Source organism: Canis lupus, chromosome 11, assembly GCF_048164855.1.
Source record: "Canis lupus baileyi chromosome 11, mCanLup2.hap1, whole genome shotgun sequence".
In the NCBI taxonomy this organism is placed as follows: Eukaryota; Metazoa; Chordata; class Mammalia; order Carnivora; family Canidae; genus Canis; species Canis lupus.
Window position 1 is genome coordinate 3,913,453 of NC_132848.1, and position 19,764 is coordinate 3,933,216.

At 54.1% G+C, this 19,764-nt stretch overlaps 1 protein-coding gene across 6 annotated transcripts; it reads right to left on the bottom strand.

The window, feature by feature from the left end:
* Positions 1–185: 185 nt before the first annotated feature.
* AVIL (advillin) lies at positions 186–19,716 on the bottom strand. Of its 6 annotated transcripts, XM_072842991.1 has the most exons (23): positions 19,546–19,716; positions 18,791–19,022; positions 17,598–17,685; positions 16,684–16,768; positions 15,493–15,567; positions 14,558–14,754; positions 13,086–13,194; positions 12,885–12,995; positions 12,202–12,404; positions 11,649–11,727; positions 11,444–11,542; positions 11,068–11,130; positions 10,635–10,788; positions 10,426–10,526; positions 9,825–9,962; positions 9,562–9,720; positions 8,162–8,341; positions 6,667–6,812; positions 6,168–6,324; positions 4,398–4,586; positions 3,683–3,751; positions 2,338–2,454; positions 186–823 (listed from the first exon to the last, which is right to left on the bottom strand). In XM_072842991.1, exons 4-23 carry the CDS (start codon positions 16,747–16,749, stop codon positions 710–712), a joined length of 2,526 nt encoding a protein of 841 aa, XP_072699092.1. In that variant the 5' UTR covers positions 16,750–16,768; positions 17,598–17,685; positions 18,791–19,022; positions 19,546–19,716; the 3' UTR covers positions 186–709. The 6 variants fall into 6 exon arrangements, with proteins under 6 accessions (XP_072699092.1, XP_072699095.1, XP_072699094.1 ...); XM_072842994.1 differs by having other exon boundaries at positions 6,168–6,312; positions 18,791–19,633; XM_072842993.1 differs by having other exon boundaries at positions 18,791–19,633.
* Positions 19,717–19,764: the final 48 nt, after the last annotated feature.

The window sequence follows — 19,764 nt, forward strand, 5'->3', positions numbered from 1 at the left end:
GTAACAAAATACCGTTAACAGGCAAACCCCGGATACTGAAGAGAACTCCCGTTTGCTCATACAGATATCTTTATTTGAAAAGTAAAAAAATCTCTGGCAAGTACAGCTCTCGGCATTTTGATTTTGCCCCTGGGGTATATATGGAAATAGCTTCAGTGATTGGTGGGTCAAATAGATTCTGGATATAGTGATCTTACTATTTATTTATTTATTTATTCATGAGAGATAGAGAGAGAGGCAGAGACACAGGCAGAGGGAGAAGCAGGCTCCACGCAGGGAGCCGGACGTGGGACTCCATCCCAGGTCTCCAGGATCATGCCCTGGGCTGAAAGTGGCGCTAAACCGCTGAGCCACCCGGGCTGCTCATGATCTTACAATTTAAAACAGACTCACATCCTTGTCCCATTATTAAATACTTTAAACTTAGTTATTTTCTTTTTCCTCTGACTGCTCTGGATTCATGCAACTGTAGTGCTTCTGCTGAGACTTTAAGCCCAAAGGTCACAAAAATTGAAAAGTAGGTAGTTAACATATTAGGTATATAACAACTAAGGAATGCAGGGATGAGGATGGAGAACATGCCGTGATTTGCAGACCTCCTTGTATCTAAGTAGCAATTATTAGGCAAAATTGGTAGATAAATTTTTTCCTGTTATTGGCACGATCAGCTGTCTTCTGTGGTCTCGTGATAGGCATGGAGCTTCTTGCCTTAGAAAAGCCCCTTTTCTTTCTTCATTTGGAGCTGCTTCCAGCCAGGCAGAGCAGCAAATTGCCCTCTTGTGATGCCAAACACAGAAATAAAATCCTGTTCAGAGAGGTAATTCTAAGAGAGAAGACAAAGTCTCTAGTTAGGAGGACAACATGGCACCCACCAATGCCAACAGAGGTGGGGAGGGGAGAGCCAAGAGAGTGTCTTTGAAGAGAGAAGAAGGATGAATTTTTCAGAGTCTGTAGTGGACTTAAATTATTCATTGGAGGGTTCTTGGGTTGTGGACTCCCATTTTGGCCTGAGCAGAAGCCAACTGGGTTTGCTGTTCTCAGGGTCCCACCCAGCACCAATTTTTTTGCCGGAAGAACAAGAACTGGGTTATATGTGATGAATTCTAGACATTAGGTTTTGGCTGAATGGAGAACTAAATCGAGTGCTGGTTTTCCTTGCCTCATGACCTTACCAACCATTTTTATCCAGACTTTTTTTTTTTTAATTTATGAGAGTGTGCGAGCATGGCAGGGGCAGAGAGAGAGGGAGACAAGCAGGCTCCCTTATGGGGAGCCCAACATGGGGCTCGATCCCAGGAACCTGAGATCATGACCTGAGCAGAAACCAAGAGCCACTTAAGCCACTGAACCACCCAGGCGTCTCAATCCACACATTTTCAAATGCAAAATCAAGTGGATCTTGTTCAGAGCATAAAATTCTCCTAACATTTATTTATTGATGCTTACTGAATATTCTGAGTAAAATTCTTAAGAGATGGCCTCTGTTGTCAAGAAAGTTGCAGTCCAGATCCGTAAGAGCTGGCTAGATAAGACATGGTGGAAACCCCAGAGACCCTTCCCACATCAATTCCTTCAAGGGGAAAATAAGTGAATTCCTTCAACATTAAAGTGTTAAATCATTCAACCAAAATGTGAAGAGGGCCTCTATCTGCCAGGCACTCATTTTAGGTCCTGAAAGCAGAGAATGGTGGTGAGCAAGACAGAGAAGGTCCTTGCTCCTAAGCAGTGTTCGAGGGCGGTCAGGCGGGGCCTTCCCGGGGAGGTGGCTATTCTCAGGGAGACCCAACAGCGAGGGGGCGCTGGCCCTGTGATGACCTGAGAGAAGAAAGGTTTCTCAGGGGGGAAGTAGCAAGTGTGAAAGGTCAAAGGCTGGAAAGAGCGCTTTTGAGACCGAAAGGGAGCCCCTGGCTAGAGGCAGCAGAATGAAGAGGGCAGCGGGGTAGGAGATGGAGTCGGGTGAGCGTGGGCCAGGTTGTGAAGAGCCACGGCGGCCACAGAAAGGATTCTGGATTCTTCTGTTGCCTTGGGAAGCCATCTGAGGTGTTCTACACAACAGCGTTGTCTGTTATAAAAAAGCCTATTGATGGTTACTGGCGAGGGGGCAGTGGGGGATACTTGTAATAGTCCAGGATTGCTGGGCAGCGGAGGGACGGGGAGGAGTGGACAGAGGCTGACGGACGGATGTGGGAGGAGGAGTCCTGGGCTTTTGTCTGGAGCTACTGGGAAGCTCAGAGGTCCGCTGAGGGGCCTACGGTGTCCCAGAGCTGTCCTAGGCCGCGTACAGGTGCCTTGCTCATGGAGCGCGTCACTCTCCTGACAGTCCCTTTAGCCACTCACCTCCTTTTTGGCAGGGTTCACGTCCTCAGGCAGCTCCTGATTCTGGTTTTTCAGCAGAACTTCTATAGGGTAATACTTCAGCTCAGAATTCAGGGAGAGGGTTGCATTCCTCATGTCCTACGTAAGATAAGAATGTAGACAGGATAAAAGACCGTTCGGGGTCTATGCAGTTGAAGTTCCGTGCGTATAATACTTAATATTTTGGCTTATAGCGTGGCACCCTTTGTGGTCATCTTTTAGAACAGTGGTCCCTAAAGCTGGCTGCGTGACAGCATCATCTGGGAATCTAAAATATTCAGATTTGGGGTCCTCCTTGGGAAAGCTGATTCATGAGTCCAGGGTAGATTCCTATGTAGCCAGTTTGGCTTCACGCTGTGCTGAAATCTCATTTAAATGCTGTGATCACATACTTTCTTTTGGCACTTGTATTTATTCTCTACATTTCCAGCCTTTAAATGACTTCAGATTGAAGTCACACTGTTTTTAAATGCGTTTTAAAGATACGACATCGCTATTAGCTCTGGAATTTTGAATATGTAGAGCACAGAGGGGAGGACTGCAGATGGTTTGGACACCCACTACCATGCACTCATCCTGATGTTAAAGAGCTGTTGGATTCCTGGCTGGAGGTTCCACTTCTTTTCACCCTTAAACTAGGGGTGATGGCCTGAGTTTTTATGGACTTCACTGTCAGAAACTGGTAAGCATGTCATTTGGGTTAGAAGCTTATTATTTATGAAAAATGCTGCCAGTCAACTTAATCTGTCCTAAATGATAGAATAATAAAATTAGTTTTTGGTTTTGTAGTTTTTGTTTGTTTTTTACCTTAAACAACAAACATTTATTTCTCGTAGTTCAAGATCAAGGTGTCTGCAAATCCTGGGTCTGGTGAGAGCCCGCTTCCTGGCCTGTGGATGGCTTTTTCCCATTGTGTCCTCACACGGCAGAGGGCGAGAGAGCAAACCCTTGTAGCTCTTCCTTTGAGGGCACTAATCCCATTCCTGAGGGTTCCACACTCATGACCTACTTGCCTCCTAATTCTATCACATTAGGGGCTAGGGGCTCAGTCTGTACTACTAAGCGATTCATAGGTCAAAACTCCCAATATTTATATTTAAAAATGTTTTTTTTTTTTTTAACCAGCAAGTCATTCTAGGTTCTAGAAGGCTGTAAAATGAGGAACTTGGCTTTCAGACCTGCTTTTCTATTGATTAAAACGATCTTAAATCAAAGTAGACCACTAGAGTGATGCTAAGAAGGGCATGATAGGGTTTCGCCCATTTGGTGTCTGGAGCATTTACGGTTGCCCCTCTGGCTTGCTTCTCCACAAGCAAACCCAACTCACGGCCGTGATTCTTGTGATTGCAGCAGCATCTCCCAGCTCTTCTTTTAATTGTTCGTATGATTTCCCTGCCTGAAACAAAGAGAAAACAGGACGAGGTGCTGCGTAGGCAGGGAGGGACATCTCAGGGCTAACCTACCCTTGAGGACAGCAAAGAAGCCAGAGAATCGGAAGACACAGGGATAAGCAGGAATGAAAGTCCCTTCTTCTGGGCCCATGCCAGGCTGGACGGGACCGACACACGGTGTGGATTAGGAAACACCCTCAGATTAGTAAAAACCCTTTGCTGGTGTTCCCCAATCGGTGCGAGACCGAAGGAGACACAGCAGTTGACTAGGAGTCAGAAAACCCTGGCTCCTTCCTACGGGTCAAATGTGACTTTAGACCAATCCTCTCTCCTCTGAACTTCCTCATTTTTAACACGGGAAACGACGTTTGCCCCAGCCGTCAGGGTGGCTGTAAAGCTCAAAAAGGAGACCGTTTATCACTTCCCCACGCTGCTTGTGCCTGACCTGAGCCGTGAATTCTCTAACCGGACTTAGAGCCGTGGCGGGTGGAAAAGAGACGGAAAGTCAAAAGCGGGAGTGGAGAGGGGGCGAGGGAAACGTGGTCCCGGATTCACCCAGCCCCTGAGTCAGTACCCCCTTCCCACTGAGCTATTCGTGCTGAGCCGCTGGGCCGTAGGCAGGTCTCCCCCGTTCTCTGCACTTGTTCTTACACTCCACATATGAGGGTCCCAGGCCAAGAACCAGCCCGTGAAGATGGGAGGCTCAAAGCCCTGTTTTATGATCAGGATGGCTGTGTCAGCGTCCCGGCCACTGGGGTGAGTGTGCAGGTACTCCTGGGCCGTAGAGAGGGCTCTCTCCTTCTCCGTGGCGTTGGCCTCAGCCCCAATCCACAGGAACACCTGTCGCGGGAGAGATGCAGGATGAATGGGTTTGCATCTAGGACTGAGTCCTGTTCTTTCGCCCTCAGTGCATCACAGCCTCATGGCACTTACCTAGCCTCATCCATTCAGCAGAAAAGCTTTCCCAGACTGAGCTGGGTATTTGTGATTTTTTTTTTAAAGATTTTATTTATTCATGAGAGAGAGAGGCAGAGACACAGGCAGAGGGAGAGGCAGGCTCCCTGCTGGGAGCCCGACGTGGGACTCGATCCCTGGACTCCAGGATCACACCTGGGCTGAAGGCAGAAGCTCAACCGCTGAGCCACCCAGGGGTCCCGGTATTTGTGATTTTAATTACACCTGTATCTCCTAAATCTACATTTCTAGTCCTGAGCGCTCGCTGAACTTCAGCTTCCTGAACCCAACTTCTTGCAGGATGTCCCCTCGCGGCTGCCTCTAGGAACCTCACATAGAACATCTCCCCAGCGTAGCTCTGCTTTTCTGGACTATGTCTGTCTCCGTTCTTGGTGAATGGCATCCCCCTGGTCACTAGGGCAGTGCCCGGCAGTCCCTATATGCACCTGTATCCAGCGAGTGAGCAAGGCCGCCGTCTGCCTCCTGTGCACCCCCCCGCCCCCCTCCCCTGTGCAGCCCCTGCTGACTCTTACTGGACGGTTACGATGCTCCCCTGACTGGCCTCCCAGCACACATTCTCTGTCCTTTCCCCCCATCCCTCCTGTCTTACACTTTGCCAAGTAATCCATTGAAAGCACAGTGACCATGTCACTAATCTGCTTCAATTCCAGTAGCTTTCCAGGATAAAATTCAAACTTGGCAAGGTAGGTAAGGCCCATTCCTACTTCTTAGCTTCGTCTCTAACTCCTTTACTCTATCTCATGGTCTCATGATGCTGCGGGTAGTTCCCTGTATACTAGACTACTATTCCATGCCTTGCTTTTTACTGGTGCTGTTTCCTTTGCCCAGGATGCTCTCCCTACCTGAGTAATGCCCACTGATCCCGAGATTCAGCCTGGGAGCCATCTCCTCCAGGAAGTCTTCTCTGAACCCCCAGACGGTGTTGGGTGCTCCTAATTTGTGCCCCCATGGCCCCATAGCTCCATCATAGTAAAATGGTGTTTCTATGTCCAGCTCCACCTTTAGCCTGTAAACTCTGCGATCAAGGGCCCCTCACCTGGGTGACACTGCACCTAGCACACTGACTGGCACAGAGGAAGTGCTGACTATGTTTTCTAAGCTGAAGAAAAAAGGCTGTTGGGGAGGGGCTGCCTTGAAGATATCCCCTTTACAGCCCTGTATTCCCTATGAGGCCTGCATCTGAGTGTGGAGCCTGCTGCTGTCGATCCTAGGAAAAAAACGTGTGGGATGATACGATGGACTGCTTTTCCCAAGGCAAGATGGGGAACTTCCCAAGGTGGTCACTTTTAAACGACACCTGTTCTCTCCATCCCTGGTGAAAAGTGGGGTTACCACGGACGGGTGTTTGGTTGACTTGGGGATGGGCCAGGGCTACATTTGGCAGGGGCAGACGGGGGGTGTCTTTGTCTCTTTGTCACTTGTTCAAGCTCTCTGGCTGTGTCTTACCTGGTCCCAGGTATCCAGAAGCATCACATCACCTGGGTTCAGGTCATCCTGGGTGAAGTCTGTGATCTCAGTGACGAGGAAGCGCCCAGTCTTATTGGAACATTCAAAGAGACGAGGCTCCACATCCAGGATTTCCTGCTGTAGTCTGCAATACAGTCTATTTAGAGGAACTGAGCTACTTAGAAATCATGTTTTTTTGTTAAGTTTAAATTCTAGTTAGTTGACATATAGTTTGATATTGGTTTCAGGAGTAGAGTTCAGTGGTTCATGAAGAAACCACGATTTTATTTTATTTTATTATTTTATTTTATTTATTTTATTATTTATTATTATTTTATTTATTTTTTTATTAAAAAAAAGAAACCACGTTTTTAAAACTGAAAGGCAAAAAAATAAATAAATAAATAAAAATAAAATAAAACTGAAAGGCATCTCAGACTTGCACAGTTCACAAGACTGGGCGGCAGGGGGAGCCCGGAGGGGCCTTCGTGTCCCATACCTTTTGTCGTTGGCATAGGCAGTCTTCCCTCCCAGCAGGTCCCAGAACTCAGCCGGCTCCTGGCCCTCGGCCACCGTGTCCTCGGTGCCCTCGCAGAGAAAGCTGGCCAGCTCCTTAGCCATTGCCCGCTCATCCCCACTGGACCCCTGAGAGCGGGGTGAGGAGAGCACAAGCGTCAGTTGGAACTGTAGCACCTACTTTTGATTTTTTTTTTAATTTTTTATTTATTTATGATAGTCACAGAGAGAGAGCGAGACAGGCAGAGACACAGGCAGAGGGAGAAGCAGGCTCCATGCACCGGGAGCCCGACGTGGGATTCGATCCCGGGTCTCCAGGATCGCGCCCTGGGCCAAAGGCAGGCGCTAAACCGCTGCGCCACCCAGGGATCCCTGATTTTTTTTTTTTTTAAGAGAAAAAATGTAAATGTATTCTTTCAATTACATTCGAGAAAATCCACTTTTTGGGTTCTACGAGTCTTGACAAACACGTAGAATCACATTACCATCATCAAAATGAAGACACAGAGCATTGCCTGGGCCCTGCAGAACATTCCCTGGGGCTACCCCGCTGTGGCCAGACCCTCCCCAAATCCTTCACCTCTGGCAACCGCCACCGTGTTCTCTGTCACTACAGCTTTGCCTTTTCCAGCATGTTATAAATGGAGTCACGTACATACAGCCTTTGCCACTGACTGCCTCCACTTGGCACAGTCCCTGGGATTCAACCTTGCTGTGAGGATCAACAGCTTTTCTTCTCTGTGCACTGAGTAGCATCCTACTGTATGAATATACCGCGGCTTTTTCAGTCATCAGTTGAATTGGTTCCCATTTTTGGTGATTATGAATAAAGGTGCTGTCTGTATTTGTGTCAAGGTAGTTTTTTATCTCACATGGCGTGGGATTGCTGCCTCACAGGTGTGTGCTTTATAAGGAAACCGTCCAATCGTTTCCCAAAGTCTGTATTTGCGTCCCCACCAGCAATGAGCGCGAGTTCCTGTTGTTCTGCATACAGTAGGATGCAACTGATACTGCCAATTTTTTTTAGCCTTTCTGCGAGGCTTGTGGGGGCATCTCTGGTTTTCACCTGCATTGCCCTGAGGACTGTGGTACTGAGCACTTTTCCTGTTCAGTTCTCCTTTGTAAAAACGGTTTTAGGGCTTTTTAACGTAGAGGCCTCTGAATTGACAAAATCATATTTTTAGTGCTTGTGTTTGAGGTTGAAGCCTGTCCTATGCAATCCACCAGGCTGGAAAGATCGACTTATCTGGCCTCCATCTGTGTGGTTTATGGAGTCTCTTGGGTGTGGGCAATGGTGTCAGTGGGTTTCTAATTGTGGGGAACACCAGCAGTTCCTTTGAAGATCCTTTAGGAAAAGGCTCATCTTTATGAGGACTGCTCCAGCCTACGTTTTAGTGGCTTTGCCCTTGCTGACAGGCAGGTGGGCACAGGGCTGGGCTCCAAGGGGCTGGTGTGACCGCCAGGCCCAGCTGTCTTACCTTGCCGTACCACAGGTAGTGCTCTCCCTGGGTCCGCAGCAGAAAGACATCATTAGAGTTTAGGGAGGAGGCATAGGCTGGAACCTCCACCGCTTTGGTGTTAGATTTGTCGTTTCCTTGAATCTGGAAGAGTCTTACTGGAGGATCGGGCTCAGCATTTCCCGTTCTGGAAGTCCCACCCTAGCGAGAAGGAGAAAAGCTGAATCTGGTTCTAAGGAGCACCAGGTGAACAGAGCTCCGGCTAAGCCACTGGAGAGATTATGGAGGAATTTAACGCTGCTTCTGCCCTTGAGGAACTTCCATGCCAACCGGGAGAGGTGAGGTAAGCTGGAAGTATGGCACCAATAATATCAGCTCTCATTCTGAGACTTTTATTTTATGCTAGACTCTGTGGTGGGTGCCTTGCCTATTGAGCCTCAGAATAACTGTGAAATAGGTATTTATTTATTTTTATTTTTATTTTTAAAAAATATTTTATTTGTTTATTCATGACACACACACACACACACACACACACACACACACACACACACTCACAGAGGCAGAGGGAGGAGCAGGCTCCATGCAGGGAGCCAACGTGGGACTTGATCCCTGGTCTCCAGGATCACGCCCCGGGCTGAAGGCGGCGCTAAACCGCTGAGCCACCTGGGCTGCCCTATTTATTTATTTTTAAAGAGTTATTTATTTGAGAGAGACAGTATGTGATGTGTGCACATGAGCACATGAACGGGAGGAGGGGGCAGAGAGAAAGGGAATCACAAGCAGACTCCCTGCTGAGTGCGGAGCCTGATTGGGCGGGCGGGGGCGGGGGGCGCTCAATCTCACAACCCCGAGATCATGACCTGGGCTGAAATCAGGAGCTGGACACTTAACTGAGCCACCCAGGTGCTCCTGAAATAGGTATTTATTATCCTGCAGTAGAGATGGGAAAACTGAGCCTAAGCAACCCGGTTAACAGGTGGCAAGGCTAGGACTTGACCGCAGGCTTGTGTGATGTCAAGCATACGACATTAAACATTCCTGCTAGTGCTTCAGCCCGGGCGTCACAGGAGAAGTGGGACTTGGATTCGGAGCAGCACGTCCGGGGGGTCGGGGGGCATGATGCGGCCCACGTGAGGTCTAATGAGGAGACCCACCTCACTACAGTGCGGTAAGTTAGGGCTCTGAGGGTAACACACCTGCAGAGGTACTATGGGTCAGGTTAGGAAAGGACCTTGAAGGCTCATTGGGCAGTGGTTTGGTCTTGCCCTGAGGCAGCTGGGGTGCATTAGAACGTCTAGATTAAGCTGCGTCTCCCCCAAAGCCTGGTCTCCATCCCTCCCCACTAGATGGGGGCCTCCTGTTGCCTTATTCATCTGAGTGATCCCACTCATGGTGTCATTTTGTGTGAGGGTTCTCACCTCAAAGATCACCAGCCTCCCTTTGAAGATGGCCATGAAGTGGCGTGGCTCCTTCCCCATGGTAACGCGGACCTGTACGGGCGCCCCGTCAAATTGCCGATCCACCTCCACCGCCTGGTAGGCCGAGGCCGCTAGCTCATCCTTGGAGGCGTGGCGGCCCTGCAGGGGTTACAGGGGAGGGATGGTCCCTGCTACCCCTTGCCCCCACTCTGTGGCCGGAGGAGGCGTCAAGATCCAAAGCTAAGAGCCTGCTTCAGGCCTACCTGCCAGATGTACAAGATGTAATGTGGCTTCCCGCTCATCTCATACGTGTATAGAACCAGGTAGCAGTCTCCCCCGTAAAAGAAGCCGTACCACTGACGCTCCACGGGGACCAGCTCCAGGTTCTCAATTCTCCAGACCTAGACACAGAAGGAGACACAGTTTCCCAGAGATGGGGTTCCAGCTGCCTGAAGGGCCACGCTTAGCAGAGAATCCAGGTGGGTAAGGCACCAACAGCCACCCCAAGTACACCCTCCCTCTCTGGCTCTCGCCCAGCGGGTGGGGGCTTATCCTATTTGCATGATTTGAATCCTGAGAAGAACTGGATCATTCCTGCTCAGGTGCATCCCCATCAGGGCTCTGAGCTGATTTGAATATATCTGCCGGGTGAGCTATTGATAGCACACGAGGGTAGCAGCCTTCCACTTCCCCGAGGGAAGGTGGGACCGCTTTGCACACTGCGGACACCTCTAAGGGACTACTGCTGAGGTCGCCAGCGGGGGACGGAAAGCCGAGCAGACCAGAGTCCCCGGCTCCCTCTTCTCCAGCGGAACAGCTGGGAGAGCCGGGGCTGCGGGCCTGGGGTGTGAATCACTGACCTACCTCAACCTTTCCATTGCCATCATCCACCATTCTTTCCTGGGCAGCTACCTCTGGCTTGCTGTGCAGCACAGTCACGTCAAATTTATCCTGGAAAACTTTAGCTGCAGGGAAGGGGTTGGGAGAAGCCAAGTGAGTGGAAAGCATCCGTGGCTGCCCTTCTAGAGCCCCAGCAGCGGGAAGGCGGAAGGCGGTCTGGGGAGCAGCCTCACCGATCTTGCCAGCACCAAACGTCTTCCCCAGGCCCACGGCCTGGTCCTTCACGGACCACTTCTGGAACAATTGCTTGAACATGGCCGACTCAGCACCGTCGTTGATGGTCTCCACGTTGGTGCTGCCAGGGTAGCCCTTCATCTGGATGAAGCTCTGCAGACCCCCCCGCCCCCTAAGGCAGGTCAGTGGGGGCGGGCGCCGGGTGCTCTGCCCACCTGGTGACTCACCCCTTGAAGCTGGGGGGGGGGGTTGCTCCCTTCTGAAGTCAGAGTCAAATGCCAACTCGCTGACGTCTAGGGACCCAGTTACCTGCCTCAAGCTAAGGACTGAGGGGCCATTTTCGCATCTCTTGGTTGGCCTGTCATGATTTTGACTATTTTTCTCGTGTTTTTGCAAGATCCTCTCTACTGTGTTCCTGCAGCATGCACGTACCCCACTGATTTCGTGTCCCGTTTTGCTTTGTAAGCGCATCCCCCTGGGTTCGTCTACACGGGTCTGGAAGACATCGTAAGATCCCAGAGGACAGGGCCGTGGACCGTGCTATCCCCTCCCATAGCAGCAGCCGTGTTTACTGAGCAGGTGTAGGGGCCAGATGTTGTTCTAAGCACCTTACGAATGTTCCCGAATCCTCAGAACCACCCCAGGAGATGTATGTTAACCCCGGATTCACTCCCAGGTCGTCTGACTCTAGCCGAGTGTGTAACTGTGATGCCAGGAGCTCGAGCACCCCGTCTGGCTCTCTGGACACCTCTGAAGCGCTGCGGATGGGCCGTTTGGGACAGGGTGGTGCCGGGCCTGGGGCTCCTACCAGGGCTTTCGACATGGCCATCTGCTTTTCGGTCTTTGTGGCTCCTCTTCCTTTCCACACATAGATCTTGGTTCCGCTCTGGTCTAAGATGTAGCAGTCCTGAAGCAGCCAGGGACAGAAGTGGTTACTGGCGCTCGGCACCCTCAGGAAGGTCCCAGAAGCCAGGTCTGGCCCCGGAAGGCCCGCCCTGCCTAGCTCCACTCACGTCATGGTTCAGGAGGTCCTGCACCAGTGGCCTTGCTGCTACCTCGGTGACCGCCAGCTGCCCAGCAGCGTCTGAGACACTGGAAAAGGGGAGGAATTAGCCTGGGCCTGGTCTTCTATAAAGCGTCTTGTAGTCCTTTGGCTATTTTGCCTGCTTTGTTTTCGGGTGGCGCCTCTGGGTAACGTTTGACCTCCTCGGGCAGGTGCAGCTTGAATGCAGACAGGAATGCAGTGGCCTGGGTTCTCGAGAGGGGACTTCGATGCGCCTGTCTCCCGAACACCAGCTCCTCCACTTCCCCAGGTGGGTATGGACCCAGGTAAAGGAAGGGTCTCCTCAAGAGACCGGGGAGGGCTGCTGACAAGGAGGGACTGTAGCTGCCCCCCTTGAGCGGGGAACACCGAGCTCCTTCTAAAAGCCGCATTTGAAAAGGGTTAAAAGAAAGCCAGACGCCTGTCTGTACCCAAACCAGGAGGCAGGCACAGGTGCTTGGTTTTCTAGGGGACGGCATCCCCCTGCCCCAGCTTCCAAGCAGCAGCCAGGTTTAGTTACTCACTGATACAGCACGATGCTTGAATTCTGCTGCTGATCTATGAGCTCATCGGGCACGGCTGGCTTGATGATGGAGCGCCGGCCGAGGGTGTCCTGCAGGACCTTCACCAGCTCCGGACTTGCTGCCTCCTTGTCCCCCTCGATCACGCCGATTTCAGCACGGCCTCCTCGCTCCCTGTCCCGAATGTCCTTTGCCAGAAGCATGGCCTGTCAAGAAGCCCAAGGAGGCACTCGGTCCCTGCTGGGCCCCAGACACAGGAGTTGTTCTGGGGCTTAGGACCCCAGGGTGAGGGATGCCTGGGTGGCTCAGCGGTTGAGCATCTGCCTTTGGCTCAGGGCGTGATCCTGGAGTCCTGGGATCGAGTCCCGCATAAGGCTTCCTGCACAGAGCCTGCTTCTCCCTCTGCCTGCGTCTCTGCCTCTCTCCCTGTGTCTCTCATGAATAAATAAATAAAATCTTAAAAACAAACAAAACCCCCGGGGTGAGCCACAGACTTATGCACTTTGCCTGTCCCCGAAACAGATTCCACTCAGAGGCAGGGGTCTGTCTCCGCAGCTCCCGGAAGACCCCGTGGGGAGGGAAGAAGACACAACAGGCAACTGAGAGAGCACAAGCCCCGCGACCAGGCAACCAGGCGACCAGGCCCGAGGTGGAGGGGAAGGTGACGAGCCTGGGAAGAGCCACACCTTCAGGCGCTCTCTGCTGTTGCTCTCTGGGCCATTCCACTGGATGATGACCTTCCCAAGGTCCAGCAAGAAGACGTCACCCCGGTTAAAGCTGTCCCAGCTCACCTCCACCTGCAGGGGAGAAGCAGGCGTTGGTTGAGGGGGACTCCTCGGGTGCCAGGGCCGGAGCCCCGGGCCCAGCAGACAGTGGGCGGGACTTACCTCGGTGGCCCTGATGTGGCTTTTCCCCTTGACGTGTAACAGCCGCCTCACGTCATAGGTGTTGGTCTCCACGTGCTTCATCCCAGAGGCCACGCCCCCCTTCTTGTAGCTGAGGGGACATGCAAAGGGCACCCAGTTACGGATGGGCTAGGCCCGGGTGACCCTTGGCAATTAGGCAGGTGCAGCCCCTGCCCGTAGGGGCGACGGCGGGAAAGGAGGCCCACGGAGGTGGCGGTGACGGAGTGGTCAGGGCCGTCCTCGCTGAAGGAGGGACTGTCAAGCTGACATATGAAGAGGACTAGGAACCGACAAACAGACGACGGGGGTTCCAGAGGGTGCAGCAGCGTGGAGGGCCCCATAGCACAAGCTTGTCTTGTCCCAGCAACTGTCTGGAGATCAGCGTGTGACAAGGAGAGGGGCATGAGTGGGGCAGCAGCAGAAGCATTCGTGACATGGTGGCCGTGAGAGCAGCCCCCTGGGAATCGGCCCTGCGCCCCTGGAGTTTACCCCAACCCCGCCTCCATCCCAGGTGTCCTGCACTGAAGGACATGTGAAGCCTGTGGGGCTCTGTGCCCGGCGGGTCCTCGGTCAGGGCCAGTGCCACCGTGCAGGGCGCTAGCCTGGGACCAGCCTGGGAGTCCCGGGCTCACTGGGCTTCTCTCTTGGTTTCCGATCTCAAGTGCAAAGCCTCGAGGCAATTAGACTCCTCAGTTCCCGGGACGCCACCACCCCGGCCTTTCAGGCCCCCTGTCCTGTTCGCAGGTTCGCGGGCACCTTCGCGGGTGCGTGCCCGCCCTCGGCCTCCGCTCCGCACGCAGCCCTGCCAGCAGCCGGACAGCTGTCTTTTATTTTCATTCTGCTAAATGTGTCCCGTTGTTTTGCGGGCATGTATTTAAAAACAAAACAAAAAATCCCCCAAAGACAGAAACTGGCATTGTCATGTGTTTCAAGTCTGTCCCTCACTTTGTTCGCCAAGTACCCGTGTTTTAAAGACCTGTCCACAGGGCACCCGTGTCTGGTCCCCTGCGTGCGGCTGCTGCCCATACTCATGGCAGTATTTTTTCCTGTCCCCTGTCCCGGCGATGGGCACTCACGTTGCCTACAGCTTTGCGCCACCACTCGTGATGCTGCTGTGAACTCTGCTTCATGCGCCCTCGCGGACCTGGGTGCACGGGGAGCCCTTGAGTTGCACACCCAGGGGTGGGATCTGCCTCAGTGGCAGCAGGCTGCTCCTCAGGCTGCGCGCTGTCCTCGCTGCCCCCAGTGGGGCACTGGGCTGTTTCCCCGTAAGCCTTGCCACGGCGCCTCCACCCAGCTCTCTAATCCGCCCTACTCTGATAGCAGGTGCCAAAGCCTTTTTGTGTGGTTTTTTTTTTGGGTTTGTATTTCCCTGGCTCTTCCTATACTTGGCCCTCGTGCTTTCCTGTTTGGCAGCCTGCCATCCGGACCCTGGCTCCGGTGCCACTACTCACATGATGCCCTGCTTGAAGTAGCCGTGGAAGGTGTCAGACTCGTGGTACTGGACCTCGCGGTGCTGCACGGGGCTGCCCCCCAGGTAGTCATCGAGCTGCGTGCTGTAGATGGCCGCGCACGTCTGCTCATCCTGGGAGGAGTCCTTGCCGATCCAGAAGTGGATGTCCTGGGACAGGAGACTGCCCGCTCTCCGTGTCTGGGCGTCCAGGGAGACGGGGTCAGGGGCCGGCTCAGCCCCGGGCGCCGGCCCTCGCCGCGGGAAGAACACAGGCTGCCGGGCCGGGTGGGTGGCCTGGGCCTCTCGCTGCGCAGCGCCCCTGGGCAGCCCTCACGGTCCTCCCACGTTCGGGGACGCCGACAGCTTGCAGCCATCCAGCTGCGTGAGCCCGGGGAGGGCCTTTCCCAAGCTGGGCTGCGGCCTTACCGTGCTCCCGCCGCCCTGATCCGTGGCCAGTGTCTCCTCAGCTAGGACGAGCCCTGGAGGCCGGCCTGGTATTTATCTGGCCTTCCTCCACAGCACTTTACTGTTCTTTCTTTCTTTCTTTTTTTTTTTTTTAAAGATTTTATTTATTTATTCATGAGAAACACACACAGAGGCAGAGACACAGGCAGGGGGAGGAGAAGCAGGCTCCACATGGGGAGCCTGATGCGGGCCTCGATCCCCGGACCCTCGGATCACACCCCGGGCCGGAGACAGACACTCAATAGTGGGGCCACCTGGGGGGCCCCCTCCATGGCACTTTAATGTGGGGTCTGGGCCCCGGGAGGGGGAAATGCTGCTTGCAGGCTACGCTGAGGTTCAGGCTGAGGCCCATCCCCTAAGAGTGGCCTCTGAGAGTCAGACCGAGGCCTGCTCTGTTCCACACCGAGGAAGAACCCAGGGGCCGGCGGCTCCCAGGGCAGGGGCTGGTGCTCCCGGGGGCTTGGTGCTCACCGAGAGGATGACGTAGCAGTCCCCCTCGTAGAAGTTCCCGTGGGCGCTCAGGGGTACCAGCGCCAGCTCCAGTTTCTGGAAGGACAAGGGGGGTGCAGCGTCCGCATTCCAGTCCCCACCTGCCAGCCTCCCTGTCGTCTCCATCGTCTGGCTCAGGGGGCGGGGATAGGTGGGCTGGGGTCCCCAGGGACCCACAGGGTGGCTGGCCACAGGATTAGCGGGGCCACCCCTCCGGCTTCCGCTGAGCTCTGTCGCACAGTGCCCTGTCCTCACCCTGGTGGCCCCCTACCTGCTGGCCTCACCTCCCGCAGCCGAGCCTCCAGCACTGCGCTGCGCCCTGACCTGGGGGCGCTGGGGGCTGCGACACGTGGGGGGGCAGTGTGTGGGGCTCTGCGCCTGGACTCGGGTGCAGGGGGGAGCTTGAGGTGTCACCTGCACATGCGGCTTGTCCCAGGAGAGCCAGTCACATGGCCTGATATGGATTTTCATCACTCTCTCCAAGGGACCTAAACCTGCAGTCACACCTGTGTATATTCTACGTACAGTGTGTGTGTTACATGTAAAAATGTTAAATATACCACACATGTAGCTGGTATATGTGACTTAGTACCTATTTCTAAATAAACAGGGAGCCTTAAGGGTTTCCTGAAGCCGACTCTCCCTGGGCCTCAGCAGGAGAAGCGGATGCTGGCAGGGGCTCCTTCCAGGGGAAGCGGATGCTGGCAGGGGACTGGGGGAGCCCCAGGGGCTCTGGCCGGAGGGGAGGGGGGCGCGGTGCCCCATCTCCGCGGTAACCCTGCCCCTCCCACTGCAGGGGTACGACTGCCCTGCGGGAGAAGGTTCCCTCTTCTGACAGAAACGGCCAGGGTCCTCGGTCTGGGGGGGGGTGGGGGGGTGGGGGGGCCCACCCATTTCTCCAGGGCATTCCCTGCAAGTGCAGACTCACTGAGCAGATGGCAGGCTAAAGGGCAAGCTGACTTTCGCTTGGAGCCCCGCTCTCCAGGCTAAAATCCTTTCCTCCACCTGCCACCACCTGCTTCGGGTACCCAGACAGGGTCAAGGGTAGGAGAAGGTGACCCCGATGCCGCCCCTGGCCGTTCCCAAAGGCAGGAGACTGAAGGCGTGCAGGGGTGACCGGGCGACCAGCGCCGGCCGGCCCGAGTGCGGAGGGGGCCGCCCCAGCCAGCTCACCTCTATCCTCCAGGTGATGAGCCCAGGGTCGTTGCCCACAGCCCTGAAGGCGCTGCTCAGAGACATGGCGCTCGCGTTCCTGGGCCTGCAACACCGACACAGCCAGGGAGGTGACGCCGGTGGCGGCCGGCATCCCTGCGGCTTTCCCCTAAGTCCTGTCCTATCTCCTGTGGGCCACCCTGCAGCATCCTCGGGGCGCCTGCACGGCTCCGCGGCGACGGGGCAATGACCTGCCCAGGTTCCCACGTGCGCCCGAGAGGGTCAGGAGCCCTGGTGGCAGCCCGGTCACCTGCTAAGGGCTGGTAAATGCGGCAGGCCCTGGCGGGGTCACTTTGTCATCGGATTCTATGAACTGAGTACATTTTCATCGCACATCGTAGGCGGGTTGAGGCTTGAGAGGTTCAGTAACCTGCCCGGCGTCACGCACGGCAGCCAAATCCATGTCTGGCCCTACACCCTGCGCTTTGGGTTCGCTGAGGTCCTGCCGCCCTTCCTACGCTGAGCTGAGGCCCGAACGTTCCCAAGTGTGACACATCCCCAAGTGTCATACACAAGTGTGACTGCGGCCTTCTCTGTCATCCGTCGGCTCTGCCCAGAGCCCTCACTTGCCAGGTCCTCTGCTCGGTCAGCGTGTCGACTTCTCCTCTGGGCTTTGCCTTTCCAGACTTTTCCCTTTCAGGTAAGCTATCCTATACTCAAACAGCCCATCTTGCGTTTGTCCCCCGACTGCGGAGTTGGGGGTGCCAGGGGGAAGGGCTGGGTGTCCCCCCACCCAGGCCCTCCCTGTCCCCTCCCACGGCCGCCCACAGGGCGGGGTGGGAGGAGGAGGAAGCCGTGAGGTGAGGGCCAAGGGGGTACCGTCTGGATTCAAGGCACCTCTTGGATTATCGGTGTTTACACACACCCGAGCTCACCTGGGGCCTCGTATATACGTGAAATGCCCGCCTGGTTCTTGCTCTCAAGGAGCTTGCATTCGGATAATACCTATAACTGATGAATGCTCTCAAGAGGCAAAGGAAAAAAGATGGATTTGCATAAAGAAAAACAAACAAACCCAAAAGCACAACCCACCCAGAAAGGCCGTGTGGGGCATCTCGCTCTCGTTGAGGAGCGTGTCTGGCCCTTCCACCCTCGGTGGATGAAGCCAGGTTTGGAGAGTTTGTGCCATTATCTAACATGGGCTTTGGCAAAACAAAAACCCAGACTCCCTTTGTGTACTGCTGTAGCAAGACCAAAGCAGGGCGGCCACTCGGAGCAGCCAGTGTTTGAGGATTTAATTTGCTGACTCCTGCTGCCCCACCCGCCTGCCCTGTGCTGCCAGGAAATATTTGTTCAGGTTTTTTTTCAGACCCTAGATTTCATTCACTGAAGGCAAATGCCGTGACCCAAGGAGGGGAAGGGGATGAGGGCCAATGAATTCATTTCTTGAAAACTGAAAAGTTTCAACCTGGTAAAAGCAAACCAACTGGCATTACCTCGGGCCATGACTCTCAGAGGCCAAAAGCCGTCCTATTTCCCAGCAGGGACTTAGCGATCGATGGGGAAGGAGCTCCGGGGCCAGGGCCCACCAACCAAGGAGAGGACACGCTCAAAGCAGGGACTTCCTGCCACACTGGAGCACCCAGAAAATGACTGCGTTTGTGACACTGAAGTCCCCCAAAGCTCAGCTTCATCGTCCCTCTTCCCCAAGTCTGTTAATTCGGCACCGGCACCGCAGAAACCGCACCGCAGGGTGGGATGCGGGTTTGAAACCCCAGGCAAGCAGCCAGTGGCCCTTCACTCTTCCAGAGAGCCCCGTGAGTGGACTCCAAGCCCAGGCCCCTTCTGACCCGTGCCTTGCCCCAAACTCCATCTTTCTGAGGTAGGTGGATGAGGCAGTCTCCTTATTTCCCAGCTTTTGAAAAGGTGCCCTATCTGTTCAGTGGTTTCTAAAAAAGGGCTTTCACTGCTCAGCGGGACGTTTGCACAACTGGTTACAAACTCCTGGTTGAATCTTTTAAAAGCCTCATGCAAGAAGACAAAGGCACAGAAATTTCAATCTGCTCTTCCTTCCGAGTTCAGTAGGATTGCTCTAGTGATGTGCACCCACGCACCAGGCCGACCTTACCTTGCCTGCTCTCCGGCCGGGCTCCCACCGGGTTTCCAGGCGGTATCCAGAGAACCACTCCGGGGCGGGAGGCGCCAGCTCCTGCTGCCTTAGCTTAGCAATGGCTGCACAGACTCCGGGTTATATTTGCTTGTGTTTGCATCTTAACCTAATTTTCCCAGTGCTGGCCAATCACGGCCAACCTAGCCCTGGGCTTGACTTATTCAAACCAGAGGGGAAGCTTTATCTGCTCCTATTCAAAACAGCAGAAACAAGAAGAGCGGACTTTTAAAGGCCTCCCTTTTCTTTTGATTCCAGTTCCACACCCTGATCTAATTGATTTTTTTAAAAGTGCATAGCCCATCAATAATGCAGGGAAAGAGGGTGGGAGGATATGAAATTTGCCATATTGTAGATATGGATGCATTATGCTGATGACAGGAGGCAGGGGCCGGAGCTGCCCCTGAGTGCCTGGGCTGGCAAGTGCCTCCCTGAGAAGCTTCTGGGTATTTCTCAGAGGCAGAGAGGTCTAGGGGAGGGGCCAGGATGTGTTATATTAGGTCATCCTGTTTTGCTCTTTAGGGCTTCCCTTGGGGTCCATACAACAGTCCAACCAGAATCTGAGTGCCTACTATGTGCCAAGAATCATGGATTCTAGGTTCCGGGGATCCCAGTCTGGGAGAAGCAGTAAGGGGCACAGAAGACTCCTACTCCCTCGGGGCTCCTGGTTCATTCCCAGAAGTCAATGGGACACCAAGCGTATGCTTATCAAGCACCTGGACGGCAACGGAGCTGCTTCCACACGGGGGGCCAGAACAGAACTCATGTAGTGCAACTTCTGTAACCTTGAGCGGAAGCCGAGCCGAGTCCGTAGCTGGCCTCCCGGCCGGAGCAACAGCCTGCCCAGCCTGGGTGCGCAGCTCTGCCGTGACACAAGGGGTTGGATGCACGGGAAGAAGAGTGTGCCGGTGACTCCCGAATGAACGACACCAGGG

Bases quoted from the DNA above. Each gene is read 5' to 3' on its own strand.
- AVIL (XM_072842991.1), bottom strand. From the start codon at position 16,749: ATGTCTCTGAGCAGCGCCTTCAGGGCTGTGGGCAACGACCCTGGGCTC. The intron at 15,568-16,683 runs GTGAGCTGGCTG...TTGTCCTTCCAG, and splicing joins TCATCACCTGGAGGATAGAG to AAACTGGAGCTGGCGCTGGT. The intron at 4,587-6,167 runs GTAAGACACAGC...CTCCCGCGACAG, and splicing joins TTCTGGATACCTGGGACCAG to GTGTTCCTGTGGATTGGGGC.